Raw genomic sequence first — 15,127 nt, 5'->3', positions numbered from 1 at the left:
CTAAAAATCTCATGCTATCACATCAGTGCCCCAAATCTGACAGCACACGTTTTAACTCTACACTTTTAGACACATTCCCAATCTGACTATTGGACCCTCTTGGCTTTCAAAGACAACTGCCTACCTTCAGTTCATTTGATTACTAGTGTACATTTCTTTGATTTTGCTTCAACATACACCCTATTCTTAAGGCTGAGACCTACTGATTTGATTATGGGCCCCATTTCCTTGCTGAGGTCCGAAAAGAAATTATATTGACCATCACTATTTTTAAAGGTAGCTACTAAACAGCTCCCATTTTCCACTGCAGACTTCATATAACATAGTACTACAAAAGTCTATTGTAAGTACCTTTGTTGGGCACCTATGTAATGGCCTCCAAAATCAAACAATACTTCGGATACTGTTGCGGGGGGTGGGGGGCGGGGGGCGGGGTAATGATTCACCAAAACTGCAATGAAGAGTAATGGAATAGTTCACCAATAGCATCCTATAACTAATAGCTTCTTTCAGAGAAAAAGGTGCTGCTAAGCAACCATCACTATAGCACTAAATCCACCTGTTTCAAAGGCTTCAAAACAAGGAAGTCAAGGGTAAAAAAGGGGAGATGGGGTTCTGCCGCAGTTTCTCTAGAGGTTAGGGGAGAACAAAGTCACTGCTGCACTGTCACTTGCGGGGAAAAGGGAAGGGGCGGATCAGTTAAAAAAAAAAAAAAAAAAAAAAAAAGCACCCATGGCTGGAGCAGGCGGAGAGAACTCAGCAAGGCTGCCTGGGATTAACATTCTCGTTCTCGCCCTCTCCCCCCTTCTAGAAGCTCCCCTCCTTGTTACAGCGCGGCGGCCGGACTACCAGATGACCGCCCTTTCCAATCTATTCCCCGTAGGGTGTGAAATGAACCAGAGAAAAGACCTCTGGACACTGAGACGGAGGGTGGACTCCGAGACCCCTTCGGCCTCCCCCAACACCCTTCCGCCCTCTCCCAAGCCCAGAAGGCCCGGGAGAAAGCCCCACACAGGTGTGCGCGACCCTGAGAGGCTCACCGTCCGGGCCCGCAGGCCCCGCAGCGCGACCCCGGCAGAGCCGGGTAGAGCACGCCAGACCCGGCGCCTTGCGGCCGCCCAGAGGGGCGCGCCGGTTCTCCCAGCCAGTCTCCCCCGCCCCAGCCCCGAAGCGCCGAGGCCCGCCCTTCCCAGCCGGGCCCCCAGCCCAGCCCAGCCCAGCCCTCGGGCGCGGCCTAACTGCTTGCTCCGCAGCTCACCCCCCGGCGCCGGAGGGTCGCTGTACCTGGGCGGCGGCCTCCAGCTTGCCCTCGAAGGTGAAGTCCAGCAAGTCGGGCTTGAGGCAAAGGCTGTAGTTGATGGGGGAGACATCAGCGGGTAGCCGCTCGAAGGGCCTCTTCTCCGGCATCGCGGCGAGGCCCAGACTGTGGAGGCGGCGGCGAGAGGAGCGGCTGAGGAGGAGAAGGAGGACGGGAGGAGGCGGAGGGCCGAGGAAGAGCAGACGGCGAAAGAAGGAGGGGGCGGCGGCTGCCAGCCACATCCACCGAGCGCGAGCGACCGCCTGAGGAGGGCGACCGGGGAAACCTAGGGGGGGGGGCGGGGGAGAGACCCAGCCGGAGCGCTAGGGGCCGGGAGAGAGGCAGGGCGGGCAGGCGGCCGGGCTGCCTACCGGGAAGGGGGTGGAGGGGAGGAAAGGGGAGGAGGGCTGGCAGGGAGGGAGGGAGGAGGCAGCGCCGGCTGCGTGCGCGGCCCCGCCAGCCGGGCACGCCCCCGCCAGCGTGCGCGCGCGTGCTGGGTCAGGGGGCGGAGCGGAGAGGGCGAGCGCGGGGTCACCCTTCTGAGCTGTGGGCAGGAGGCGGCTCCCAGCGCTGCACCTGTCGAAGCCATCCCATAGATGGATGCCCTGCTAGCCGGAAGGAGCTCGAAACACTTGCGAAGCGGAAGGAAAGGCGTGCGGCCTTTTACCTGTCTTTGCTAGTTATGGTCTGTGCGGGCGGTCAGTAAATGCTGTCAGTGAAATTTTTAACATTAATTCAAAGCAAACCCCCAAATTGAGTTTTATTTTATATCACCGGAAAGCCCTGACGTGAGACTCCTTGAGCTTTATTTTTCCTGTTATTTTAACTAGCAACTTCAAGGAATGATTTGAAAAAATTTTGTCAGAAAACCTTCACTAACCCAGGTTAATTCAAACCAGTGCTATTTGGAGCTTTGAAGGAGTGATTCCAAAAGTTAGGAAAAAATTTTAATTTGTTTCCATGGTTTACTGTTTAAAATAAGATTTTTCACCTTGTCCCATTTTCATCTGTTTCTTTTTTTAAAACTAAAAGATCTTTCACTGACATGGCCTCTTTAATGGCTCACTTAATTCTGTAAAATATCTTTCAAATTGAGGTACATCTATTTTTTTTTTTTAAGTGTCAAGGAGATTCATACATAATCCTCACATTCCTTTCTAAAAACTTCTCAGGTCGAACCCCTTAATTTCCAAAACTCAATTCAGAATGCTGTCCTAGACCAGTGTGCTGTCCGATAGAAATACAACTTGAACCACTAAGTAACTTAAAATTTTCTAGTAGTCACATTTAAAAAAGTAAAAAGGAAACAGGTGAGATTAATTTTAATTATACAGCTTATTTAGCCCAACATATCTAAACTATTACCATGTCAGCATATAATCAATATAAAAATATTAATGAGATATTTAACTTTTTTTTTCCTGTTAAATCTTCAAAATCTAGTGTAGATCTTATACTTAAAACACATCTCAATTCAGACTAGCCACAATTCAGGTGCTCATTAGCCACATGTGGCTAGTGGCTGTTGTAGTGGGCAACATAATCCTGGACACCAGGCCTGCCCTCTTATACTCTGAATCATACCCTCCTGTATAGAAAGACAGAAAAGCTGCAATCCTTCCAAACTGAGATATGATTCAGGGCCTTTTGTCACATGGGTGCATTGCTATCACCACTTCTTGAATAATAATGGCTAACATTGAGTACTTACTAAACACTTTTCATGTCTTAACTCATTTAATCCTATCAACAAATCTGTTAGGTGAGTACCATTATCCCCATTTTACAGATGAGAATATAGGCATACAGAACCAATGACTTGTCCAAGGGCACACAGCGGATAATTAGCACGTGCTAATAAAGGGCAGAGCTGGCATTGAGACCCAGAAAAAAATATTTCTCTCCTAGAGAATTTTATAGCAACTTCCCTATTTTTATAACTTTTCAATTTCGTTTAATTATAATCCATTTGTAACTCAGCTTCTTAAAACATTATTTTCATTATGCAAAAACCTATAAAGCTCTCCTTTGTTAAAGCAAATTTGACTTATAACCTTTTGAGGTTCCCCATGGACTGTCCTGACCATTTCCCCAGACTTGTTTCTTCTGACACTTTAAGGTAGATTCTCTAGTGTTAGCAAGATGACCCATTTACCAGTTGGCCTATACAGCATGTTCATTCTCTCTTCTCTACCATTGCTCATTCCATTTTCTGTTGCTGGTATGACCTCATTCTTTTCCGCAAGCCTGTGCCCCTCCCTTCCTCCAAAACTCACCTTTTCGAGAAAGTCTCCATTGACTAATTCCACCCAACTCCAACCCTTTTCTCATCAGCTCCAGATACGCGGCTTTTGCTGACTTACTTATATTTACTCTGTTGTTCTGTAATTGTGTTTTTAATTTGCTTTATATGTGTACCTCTGCAAGATGTATTACTAGTGAGAGCTTGCCTTCAATTTTTTTATAACTGTCAGAACTGGACCCTTCACAAGGTACATCTCAATTGTTATTGACCTGATTGACTACAAGGGAATAATATTTTACCCTCCCTACCTACAGGCAACCTTTTTTATACAAATCTCAGAAAAAGTAAAACACACAGAAAAAAATGGGCCCATGGACTTCATGGGAGCAGTAATTGTGATCCTCTGCTGCTCAAGTCCCATGATGCAGGAGGATCTAGGGAAGCAAATCAAGAGTGAATCCAGATCTCAAGTTGGGATGGAGCAGTGAAAGGTAATATATAACATCCTTAAATGAGACTGAATAACAACCTAATATATTTCCTACGCGAGAGTCTCTCAAATAACTGAAATGAGGAAGACAAGGCCCTTGGAAATTAATTTCCTTAGGGGTGGGGAAATCAGTAATGTCTTAAGGTCATTAGCCTCACTTCTAACATTTCTAAACTTCTCTGTTACCTAAGCCCTTGAAAATCTGCAAGTGAAAAAACCTATGCAAGTCTCTATATACTTCAACCAAAAGTTTAAAAAATAAAGAAAGACCTTTGGCAAAGTTATTCTAGTCTTGGGCACTTTTGTCTTCAGGTTTCAAACACTAGTTTGAGAATCTAACTTGAGGAAATAATCCCAGTCTTATCACTGACTTTCTCTAGGAAACAGAGCAGATTTCATGATTTTTCTGCCTCAGTTTTCCCATCTATAAAGCAGATTTATGCATGCTTTTTTCAAAGAAAAGTACTATTTCACCTTGGCTTGGGAGTTTCTAAAAAAATTCCTAGCATTTTCTTAATATCAGAATGCTTTTGGTAGTAGAATGTTAAAGGATTGGAATAAAGGACATACAGAACAAATGTAAGGCATTGAAAGACATATTTCAAAGCAAAGAGAATATAAAGGAGTTGGGTTAGGGAGCCAAAATATTCAGCCAGAAGGGAAAGAAACCCTAACTGTCAGTGGAACATTGAAAGGAAGAAAAAAGATGTGAAGAGTTTGGGAGACCATTGTAAAACCTCCCACATTAGATAAAAACAAAGCATGACTGTTAATATTTAACCTCCTTTAGAAATTATGCCCTGCGATGTCATTTTCAGGCATGAAAATTATTATAACTCTCATTATACTAATAGGAGTGTTACCTGCGGAATATGGTGAAGGGGTTCCAAAAACTAGGAACACAAAAAGCTGGAGAGCAAGCCATAGGAAGCTGATGCCATGAGTTCCCAGCCTTGACTGTTTTTAACTTAAAATGGCCGTTGGAATGGCCGTTGGAATGACTGTTGGAAATGTGAGAGGATAGAATTTTGCCTTCCCATCCTGCGTTCTTCATTAAAGGGAAGTAAGTTAATTCCCTGTACTTTAAAATATATACTATACTGATGGATAACAACTATATATGATATAATAATATGATATATACGTATAAATATACTTGAGGGTGACAGACATTATGCATCTAGGTGTGGCCAAAAAAAGGTCATCATGGGCAGAAAGAATTTTATTTCTGTTGATATTCAGGAAGTTGAAAAAGTCATACATTTCTACCTGTCTTCCTTTCTAGCCTCTCTTTTTTTTTCAGTATTCCTACCTTCTTTTTCATAAGCACTCTCCAGAGTTATTTGCCAATCCTGAATGAATGTCATCTAGATGACTAAACCCAGCCCCTTTGTTGGTGATCTTCAAATTAGTATAAACCTGTTTGGCTATGTCCTCATTTGAAGGCTTAAGCAACCAGGGCTTGGCTGAATGTGAGGTCAGGCTTCACCTGCCCCTGGAGTGAAGCCAGCACTCTGCCGCAGGCACAAATGCACACATCTGTGGTTGATGTGTGGGTCTCCAGAATGCTGCTACATTTCTCATGGATTCCCAAGTCTTTAAAGGTTACCGTGTTCTGGATTTAGCATTCTGCAATTAACAATGATGCTTGCCTTGACTTCAAATTTTATAAAAACAAAAACAAAGAAGTGTGCACGCAGGTTGAACCACACAGGTGAAGTAGCCAAGAGGATTAGCAGTCTCAACAACTTGGAAACAAATAGTCAAATGCCTCAGTTTCTCCACCGTTGGCTCTCTTCAGGTTGTAGTTTTATCCGACTGGGTTCAGACTTGATTTTGACATGTGTTTGCTTTTTAAGTCCCTGACAAGAAGAATTAACATCAGAATTAGTCCTCACTCAATACCTGATTTCATGCCTCACAAAGAGAATAATCTGACCTTTGTCTGACCCTAGGTTAAGGGTGGAATGAAATTTTAAACAGATATCTGGTATTGTTTCTCAGAAAAGATCCAAGACATTAATGCCTGCCAAACTGGTAGAATCACATCTCATGGGGTGTGATTTTATGACAGCAATTTACCCAGGAATGTTAGCTGTATATCTTAAATATCTGAGGATGAGTATGTTAGCCTCCCTACAGAATTTGCATAAGAATCAAAATTAATGAATACTTAAAATAGTATAGGGGAGCTAGAAGTTGGCTTGTAGCCTGCTTATTCACAGGACTGAACTGAGTCATCTTGTCCCTAATAAATAACACCAAAGCTGAAAATAGACTTTAAGGTGAGCATCTAGGACCCTTTCATTTTAAGATAAACATTTTTAAGATGAATTTAGGAAAATAGTCCTGAAGCTAGCCTTTAGGATTTGGTACCTTTTCTTCCTTCCTTCCTCTCTTTTTTTCTTTCCCTTTCTTTACTTTCTTTAAATAAGATATAGATGACAATGTAATTGTGTATGGACTCAAGATGAAGCCAAAGAGACAAAAAGTGATGCAGACTAGTCATATTCTTTACCCCTGGGAAGCCATACCAGCAGGTTTCTGGATATTGTCTATTTTAGTTCAAAGTGTGATCGCACTGTATAAAATATACATTCATTTAGAACGAGGCATAGCACAGAAACCACAGGGCCTTGGCATCAGGAATTAGGACAGGCCAAAAAAAAAGACAGATTCTTTAGGCAGAAAGGCACCATTCAAACCATTCAGGAGAGATTTATACTGTTTTGGCCCCAAACCTACATAAGTTATGAAGCAAAGGCCACAGTTTTAGGAACTATGCGTCAGGAAGCCCTGTATTTTTGCTGTGCCCTATCCTGATGTGCCTCAGTGCCAAGAGATGCCAAAATGTCTTGGTTTGGCCCTATGTACTTTTACTAAAGTGATTTATTACCCTCTTATCTCAATATTAAAGGAAGTTGATACCAGTTTACAGGGAGGAGAGTGATCGAAGGAACTGAGGAAGTGGAAGGAAAAAGAGGGTCATTATTTCACTATTTTACAGAGCGTGTTATTACTACTTTATGAAAGGGCAAATCACTTTCTTTAGTTTATAATCCCGGTCTCCTTTAATTTTTCTCATGAATTAGAGCACTGTAGCTCTATCCAGGTTGGGCTCAAGCTTGATTTTTTTTTTTCTTTTTTAAAACTTTTATTTCATTTTTACAGTTTGTTTCAACCAGTATCCAAACAAGTTTGATACATTACAATTGGTTAACATGTCTTTTAACTTTATTTTAATCTATAGGTTCCCATTCCATTTATTTTTGTCTTGCCAATTTTTTGTTGTTGAAGAAACCCAGTGATTTGTCTTGCCGAATTTCCCACGGTTGTTTTGTTGATTGTGTCCTTTTGATAGTGTTTACCATGTTCCTCTGTGTCCTATATTTCTGTAAATTTGAACTAAGATTTGAGGTTTGATCAGATTCAGGCTTGGTTTTGGTCAAGCTTGATTTTTACAAGCTGTTCTCTTGAAAGCAGATGCATGTTCTATCTTTCTTCGAAACCAGGAATTAAAATGGAAAATTCTTTAAGATCTGTTTTTTTCCCATGATAACTTTTCCCCCTTTCATAGTAAAGGAACAGAGAAGCCCAGTATGCCATGTTACAAACACTCGGACTCGGAGTTTAAATTTTAAAGATAGCAAAAGAAACTTGGAATGAGTTCCTTTTGCTTTGTTCTTTTTTATTATTGTTATAGTGGACTTTGAATAAAAGAGGATAAAAAATGGACATGGGACAGAGATCGACACAGTAATTTGTCCAAGGTTAACTGCAAAGCAATGACTGGAGCCTTGATGAAAAGAATTCCTGACTCCCAGACCTGCCCCCTTTCCGGATATCTTTGTTATCCTAGGTAACTGTCAGAGGACAACTGTTGAAATATGAGGGGGATCACATGTCCTAGATTTCCCAGGACAGGCCTGATTTTAAATACTCCATTACATTGTTGACATAAGCCATGTAAATGTACTAGAAATTCCAATATTCTGGCATTTGAATTTAAAGAAAATGAAAGAAGAATTGTGTGCCTGTGAGTCAAGGCAAAGAGGACACATGATAGCTAGTGTCAAGGCCAGGTGAAAGGAAGGAGACAGAAAGATCTGATTGCTAGAATAACCAGGCAGCTCAAATGAGAGTAAGAGAATCCTGTGCTGCAGAGCATCAGCTGACGCTGAAAAGAATGTTGTCTCTATGAGTGCTTAAATCAGACACAGCAACTTTGCTGTTTTTAACCCACCTTTGTAGTACTAGGTAATAGCCACAATGAGAAGCAGGCTTCTACCCTGGAGATCTGACATTGTATGACAAGTCCTGTAAAAGCAGAATAATATAGGGAAATCCCTTAGTGAAAGGGTAGAGGATAACTTCATTAGAAAAAATATATATTTTCCTGTAACATCTTTGAAGTCTGACTCAAATGGCTTACAAAATAGAATCTGTTCATTATTCACTAGGAAGAGCAAACCTAGCAAGAGAAACAAGTTTCTAGGTATGGAAGTTCATGTGGTTAATCTTAGTTCCTTAGCACCTTCATAACCAAACCCCAGAGATGGAAATAAAGTATACTCTTTATTTAGCACAATTAATCCATTAATCTATATATTTACATGTGCTTGTTTTTCCCTCAGTATGTTTCAGCAATAAGGAGACAGAGTAGAAATAACAGAGCAGAAGAAAGTTTCAGTTCTCTTCAGCTAGGTTGGGACCTCTTGCTCTGCAAAGTAATGAACAGGTTATGCCAAGTAGCTCTCTCCGGTACAAAGGTTGTCAAATAAAATACAGGACCCCTAGTTAAATCTGAATTTCAGATAAACAATAGCTTTTAAAGCATGAGTATGCTCCAAATATTGCATGGGATAGATATGCAGTAGTTGGGGCGTACTCATGCTAAAAAAACTATTCATTGATAATGTTGAGTACTGATACATCACACTAGGAAATCAATTATCGTTTTTTATTTCTTCCTCTCATCACTTTTCTCTCTTAGTATTTTAGCATTTCCACTCACCTGCAATAGCAGTCAGACATAGACCTGATTCTGCCACTCCTGTGGATATTAGAGCTTAAATATTTTAATGAGGGAGGAAAAAATCCTATGAAAAGAAATATTCATAGGATTTTAATCAAGGAGGATTCCCACAGAATCTCCCAATTCACCATAACCCAGGGGAGTGGAATCTATTCCATAATGATTAATAATTTGATTCTTTAGAAAAGTCATCTCTTTACTTGTTGATTAAACATTTTCTGAGTGTGTAGTTTCACCCACTTTTGTGTTTGTAAATAAGCTTTTATTGAAGTATAATTTTCATGCGATAAAATGGACAAATCTTAAATGTTCAGGTAAATGACTATTTTGTAACATTTGTAACCACTGTGAAAGTACCACCCCAAAATAAAATATAGAATCTTTTTTTTTTTTTTTTTTAAAGGAAGGAAAGACAGAGAAGGAAGGAAGGGAGGAAGAAAGGGAAACATTTTTAAACATTTTCTTGTTTTATTATATTTTGTTTGTTTGTTTATTTTTTACATGGGCTGGGGCCGGGAATCGAACCGGGGTCCTCCGGCACGGCAGGCAAGCGCTCTTGCCCGCTGAGCCACCGCGGCCCGCCCAAAATATAGAATCTTTTAATCGCCACAGAAAATCTTCTCATGGCCCTTTTCAGTAAATCCCCAACCCCTGAGATTCACCTCACCGAAGCAGCTACTCTCTGATTTTTATCACCATAGATTTGTTTTGCCTGATCTTGTACTTCGTATCAATGGAATCATTCAGTATGTGTTTTTTTTGTGTGTGTGTATGTCTGGCTTTTTTCCACAACATAATGGTTTTTTTAATATTTATCCATATTGTGTGTATCAGTATGTTGCTTGTTGCTTGGTAGTATTTTATGACTGTACCACAATTTATTTAGCCATTATTTTATCGATAGACATTTGTTTTTTTTTAAATTTAGGGGCTATTATAACTTAGGCTACTATGAACATTTTTGTACAAGTCTTTTTTTTTTTGGATATATGTCTTTATTTCTCTTGGGTACATACTTAGGAGTGGAATTGTTAGATTGTAGATGAAATGTATTTTTAACTTATAAGAAACTGCCAATTAATCATCTCACCTGGTTGAACCATTTTAGACTACCACAGCAATGTATGAGAGTTTCAGTTTCACCACATCTTTACCAATATTTAGTGTCATCAGTCATTTTTCAACCTTCTAGTGGATGTGAAATGGTATCTCATTAGAATTTTAACTTGAGAGGGAGATTAGTGGGTTGGAAGTTTTTAAGGGTGTGCTCTTGGCATCCATACCTGTGGAAGAGAAGAGATGGAAGCAGGATTGGGCCAAGAAAGAAATTGAGCTATGATTAGAGACCTCAGCTGACCTAAGAAGAGCACTGAAGCTGAGTGAGTCTTCAAAGATGTTCTGAGTTTTGGGGAGGGGCTAGGCCTTAAGACTCCCCTATTAATTAATCACTGGATGCAAGCCATCCTAGGAAGAAGGAGTGACTTTAGGCAAATCAGGGCTCTTCAGCTGAGGCAATCCTTGAACTGAGCTTACAGTTGAGGGTTGTCTGCTGGAAACCTTACCAACAATTGATAAGTTCCTCATAGCTAAAGTAGAATTAGGGTACACACCCTAGCATTTACTGCAAGTATTTTTCATGGCTTATTGGCCATTTATTTATCTTTTTTGTGTGTGTGTGAAGTGACTGTTCAAGTCTTTCCCCATTTTTTAAGGCTGGTCATACTTTTTGTTGTTTTATCGACATTCTTTATATTGTCTTAATATGAGTCCTTTGTGAAGTATATGTTACATTAATATTTTTTCCTGTTCTTTGGTTTATCAATTCATCTTCTTATTTGTATCTTTTTGGTGAGTATACATTTTTTATTTTGATGAAGTCCGATTTTTCAGTGTTTCCTTTTATGGCTCATGTTTTGTGTCCTGCCAAGAAATCTTTGCCTCTCCCAAAGTCACAAAGATAATCTTCTGTGTTTTTTTCTAGAAGTTGTATGGTTCTTGTGCTGCTCACGTTTAAAAATAAAATGTATTGTGAGTGGGTTTCTGTTTACAAAAGTATTATTTGGTCAATATATGGAATTCAGAAAATTTAGATGAGCATTAAGTAAATAAAAATAATCAGTAATTCCAAAAATATCACTATTAACATTTTGGTAGTGTCTGTCTTCATGTACATATACATAACACACATATACTTAATATATTAGGACATGAACTATTTTACTTAATATAGCATTAAAAATATTCATACTATTAAATATTCTTCAGAACAATTTCATGGCTATGGATATATATTTAACTTATTTAACTAATTTCCTATTCTTGGCTATAATAGAGTGTTTCTGCTTTTTTGTTGTTTTAAATATAAACCATATAAAACCAAGCTGATGGACAGCCAATGCTAAGATTTTAAAGAACACTCATTCCAGCATTTAAAACGAAAAAGAATACAAAGGAAAAGAGGAGTAAGAATAAAAGTGAACAATAGCTTTTAAAGCATGAGTATGAAGAGGAAGAGAAGAAAGGAAGAATAAAAAGGAGAGGGAAGAGAGAACAAAAGAAAAGAAAGTCTTGTCTCTCTATGTTGGTTTGAATCTATTATATACCACAGAAAAGCCATGTTCATCTAATCCATTTCTGTGGGTGCAGATCTGGTATTGGGTGAGACCTTTTAATTTAATTGTTTCTCTGGTGACGTGGCCCACCCAATTCAAGGTGGGTCTTGATCCTTTTCACTGGAGACCTCTATGAAGAGAATAAAAGACAGAAAACATAGAGAGTTCAGAGCTGAAACAGAGAGTAGAGAGATGAAACCAAATAAAGGACACAAAGGGAGAGAGATGCCTGGGAAACACTAAGAAGAGACTCACATGACAACAGAGAGCTCAGAGAGTTGTTCTCTGAAAAGCAAGCAAGGACCCACACATACTTAAAGCAGTGGATCCCAGGAGCGAGGAAACAGCAGACATCACCATGTTCCTTCCCATGTGACAGAGGAATCCAGGATACTATTGGCCTTTCTTCAGAGTCAGGGTATCTTTCTCTGGATGCCTCAATGTGGACATTTTCATGGCCTTAGAACTATAAACTTGTAACTTAATAAATCCCTATTGTTAAAAGCCAACCCATTTCTGGTATATTGCATTCCAGCAGGTTTGGCAAACCAAAACACTCAGAGTAATCTCAAAGAAAATAATCTCATGCATAGCTTCTAAAAATCCTCTCTTCTCCATCTCTCTCTTAGTAACCTCACACATAGGACAACCACTTGAAGCCTCATTTCCAACTAGCCTTCCTCTTCTTCCTTCCCTTCCCCAGCCCCCTTTTCCTTACCCTTCTCTCCTCCTTCCTTTCCATTGCCTTCTTCCCCCCGCCCCATTCTCCACCCTTCCCTTTTACCACTTCCCATCCTCTCCTCCTCTCCAATTTTTCTGATAAAATTCTACTCCCTTTCCTGTAAATATATGCCTTTTTTTCGATGTAAATTAAATCAAAGCTATATTTCATTTTCTCCAGAGCCCAATCCTCATTTTACTAGGAGCAAAGCATTCTTCTTGGCTAACAGAAGAGAGGAAGGTTGTGCCATGTGGGAAAGAGGAACTCGTCACTTACTATACTTTTTCCTATCATATAAAGAACATATAGGGACAAACATACATATATCCTTTTTTCCCTACATATGATTGTTTCCTTAGACTAAGTATCTGGAAATAATGTACTAGATTAACAAGTGTGAACATTTTTTAATGCTCTTAATACACATTCCCAAAATTACCTCCAGAAATATGCCAATTTATACTTGTTTCAACAATATATAAGAATATCTGGGCGGGCCGCGGTGGCTCAGCGGGCAAAGTGCTTGCCTGCTATGCCGGAGGACCTCGGTTCGATTCCCGGCCCCAGCCCATGTAACAAAAACGGAGAAACAGAATACAATAAAACAAGAAAATGTTTAAAAATGTTTCCCTTTCTTCCTTCCTTCCTTCCTTCTCTCTGTCTTTCCTTTAAAAAAAAAAAAAAAAAAAAAAAAAAAAAGAATATCTGCTTCCACACCTTCCTGTATTGAATATTAGTTTTGTTTCCTTTTCATCTTTGCCAATTTGGTGAAATTGGTATCACGTTGCTGTTTATTTGCAGTTAAAAAAAAATTCCTGATTAGGAAGAGGGCTTTTTTTTCCCACCCCAATATTCACCATTTTTATTACCTTGGTGAATTCCTTTCCCTTTTATTTTTATTTTATTATTTTTTATTTATTTATTTATTTATTACATGGGCAGGCACCAAGAATCGAACCTACGTCTCCAACATGGCAGGCAAGAACTCTGCCTGCTGTGCCACCGTGGCCGGCCCCCTTTCTATTTTATACTATGTAGTTCTTTCACTTATTCCTCCAAGAACCACATGAAGTAGATTATTCCCGTTTTGGAAAACCAAGGACTGCATGAATTAATTAATTTGCCCAGATCTCAGTGGCTACTTAGTGATAACTAGTGCCAGAACCCAGGTCAGCCTGACAGAGAACAGACACTCTTTCCTCCTCAATGTTCAGAATCCCCATGATCTCTTTCTGTAAGTGCCAAGGTTGATGTAATTTTACCCAGAGAATGGCCAGAACAAGACAAGGAGGAATAAAGTTTGAGTTCCCATTTAGCTCTTCCTTAACAGATGGTGCATAACTTGGCCCATCCAAGAGCAGATGGGTTTCCATCACCTGTTTTGTTTAAATATTAAGAACTATTAAAAGACATTCTTTTTCCTTGAGGGTCATCAGAATAGTCTGGCTTTCCAGCTGTGCCACCCAAATCCTTTATCTGTCTCTAGAAGCTCTCGGTGTCTTAATTTACTCATCTATAAAATTAGTGTTTGGACTAGATAATCTTTAAAGTCCTTTCCAAGTCTACTAATATTTTTTTCTTTTTAAGTTTTTATTCCATAATCATAAACTTAACTCTGCAATCCAGCTAGACTTGGAAGAGGAAGGTAATGTAGAACCCAAAGAACTGCAGCGAGAGCACAATGATAGGATACTGAGGCAGACCAGGAGATGTGGGATGCTTTCCTGAGCTACAGAAGGAGTGGTCTGGTGGTAAAAACAAAACACAAAGCATATTTATTACATATATCCACAGCCAGCAATGGTGATCTTGCTGTTTTGCCATTCTTGGACCCAAAGGGCTCCATGGCTTCCACAATATTCGTGCCCTCTTTTACCTTGCTGAAGACCACATGCTTGCCATCCAACTACTCAGTCTTAACAGTGCAGATGACAAACTGGGAACCATTTGTGTTGGGTCCAGCTTTGACCAGAACAAGATACCAGGACCCATATGTTTCAGAATGAAATTCTCATCATCAAACTTCTCCTCATAGATGGATTTGCCACCAGTGCTGTTATGGTATTTTACATCACCACCCTGGCACATAAACCCAGGAATAATTCTGTGAAAGCAGGAAACCTTATAACCAAATCCTTTTTTCCCAGTGCTCAGATCACGAAAATGTTCTGCTATCTTTGGAACTTTGTGTGCAAACAGCTCGAAGAAGATGCAGCCTAAAGGCTCATGTCAATGGCAATGTCAAAGAACACAGTGGGGTTGACCATGGCTGCAGGAGGGGAACTGTGGTATCTGCAAGGCCTCTACTAATCTTTAAAGTCCTTTCCAACTCTACTAATTTTGGAAAAAGTTATTATGCTTACAGACATAATAAGGGGGGCTGCATTCAACAATTTGTGAAGTTTAGGACATTTCCCTGAAGAATTGCTGCTTCCTTTCTGAACTATATATTTTTTTACTGTGCGTCTCACTGTCTTCTCCCCTTAACACATTACATTATGTTCTTGAAGATCTATCTCTCTCAATTCCCTGTTTTAGTTTGTTAATTCTGCTGGAAATGCAATATAACAGAAATAGGTTGGCTTTTATAAAGGGAATTTATTGAGTTACAAGTTTATAGTTCTAAGGCCATAAAAATATCCAACTGGCAGGCCATGGTGGCTCAGCAGGTAGAGTTCTCACCCACCATGCCAGAGACCCAGGTTTGATTCCCAGTGCCTGCCATGC

At 40.1% G+C, this 15,127-nt stretch overlaps 1 protein-coding gene and 1 pseudogene across 3 annotated transcripts in view; both read right to left on the bottom strand.

Moving 5' to 3' along the window:
- Nucleotides 1-5,101, bottom strand: part of NPEPPS (aminopeptidase puromycin sensitive) — a 146,309-nt gene extending 141,208 nt beyond the window's left edge. The window contains exons 1-2 of one of the 3 annotated variants that reach the window (XM_077164602.1): nt 4,896-5,101; nt 1,285-1,450 (exon numbers count right to left, since the gene is read on the bottom strand). In XM_077164602.1, the coding sequence (XP_077020717.1) occupies nt 1,285-1,450; nt 4,896-5,086 (357 nt within the window). In that variant the 5' untranslated portion in view covers nt 5,087-5,101. The remainder of the gene's footprint in view (nt 1-1,284; nt 1,451-4,895) is intronic. The other 2 variants (XM_077164603.1, XM_077164604.1) reach the window with 2 other exon arrangements.
- Nucleotides 5,102-14,178: 9,077 nt separating this feature from the next.
- LOC143685908 (peptidyl-prolyl cis-trans isomerase A pseudogene) lies at nt 14,179-14,667 on the bottom strand (annotated as a pseudogene).
- Between the last annotated feature and the right edge of the window lie 460 nt (nt 14,668-15,127).

This window comes from Tamandua tetradactyla, chromosome 6, assembly GCF_023851605.1.
Source record: "Tamandua tetradactyla isolate mTamTet1 chromosome 6, mTamTet1.pri, whole genome shotgun sequence".
In the NCBI taxonomy this organism is placed as follows: Eukaryota; Metazoa; Chordata; class Mammalia; order Pilosa; family Myrmecophagidae; genus Tamandua; species Tamandua tetradactyla.
Note: the sequence above shows the minus strand (reverse complement) of the source record. Positions and strands in the feature narration are given on the sequence as shown.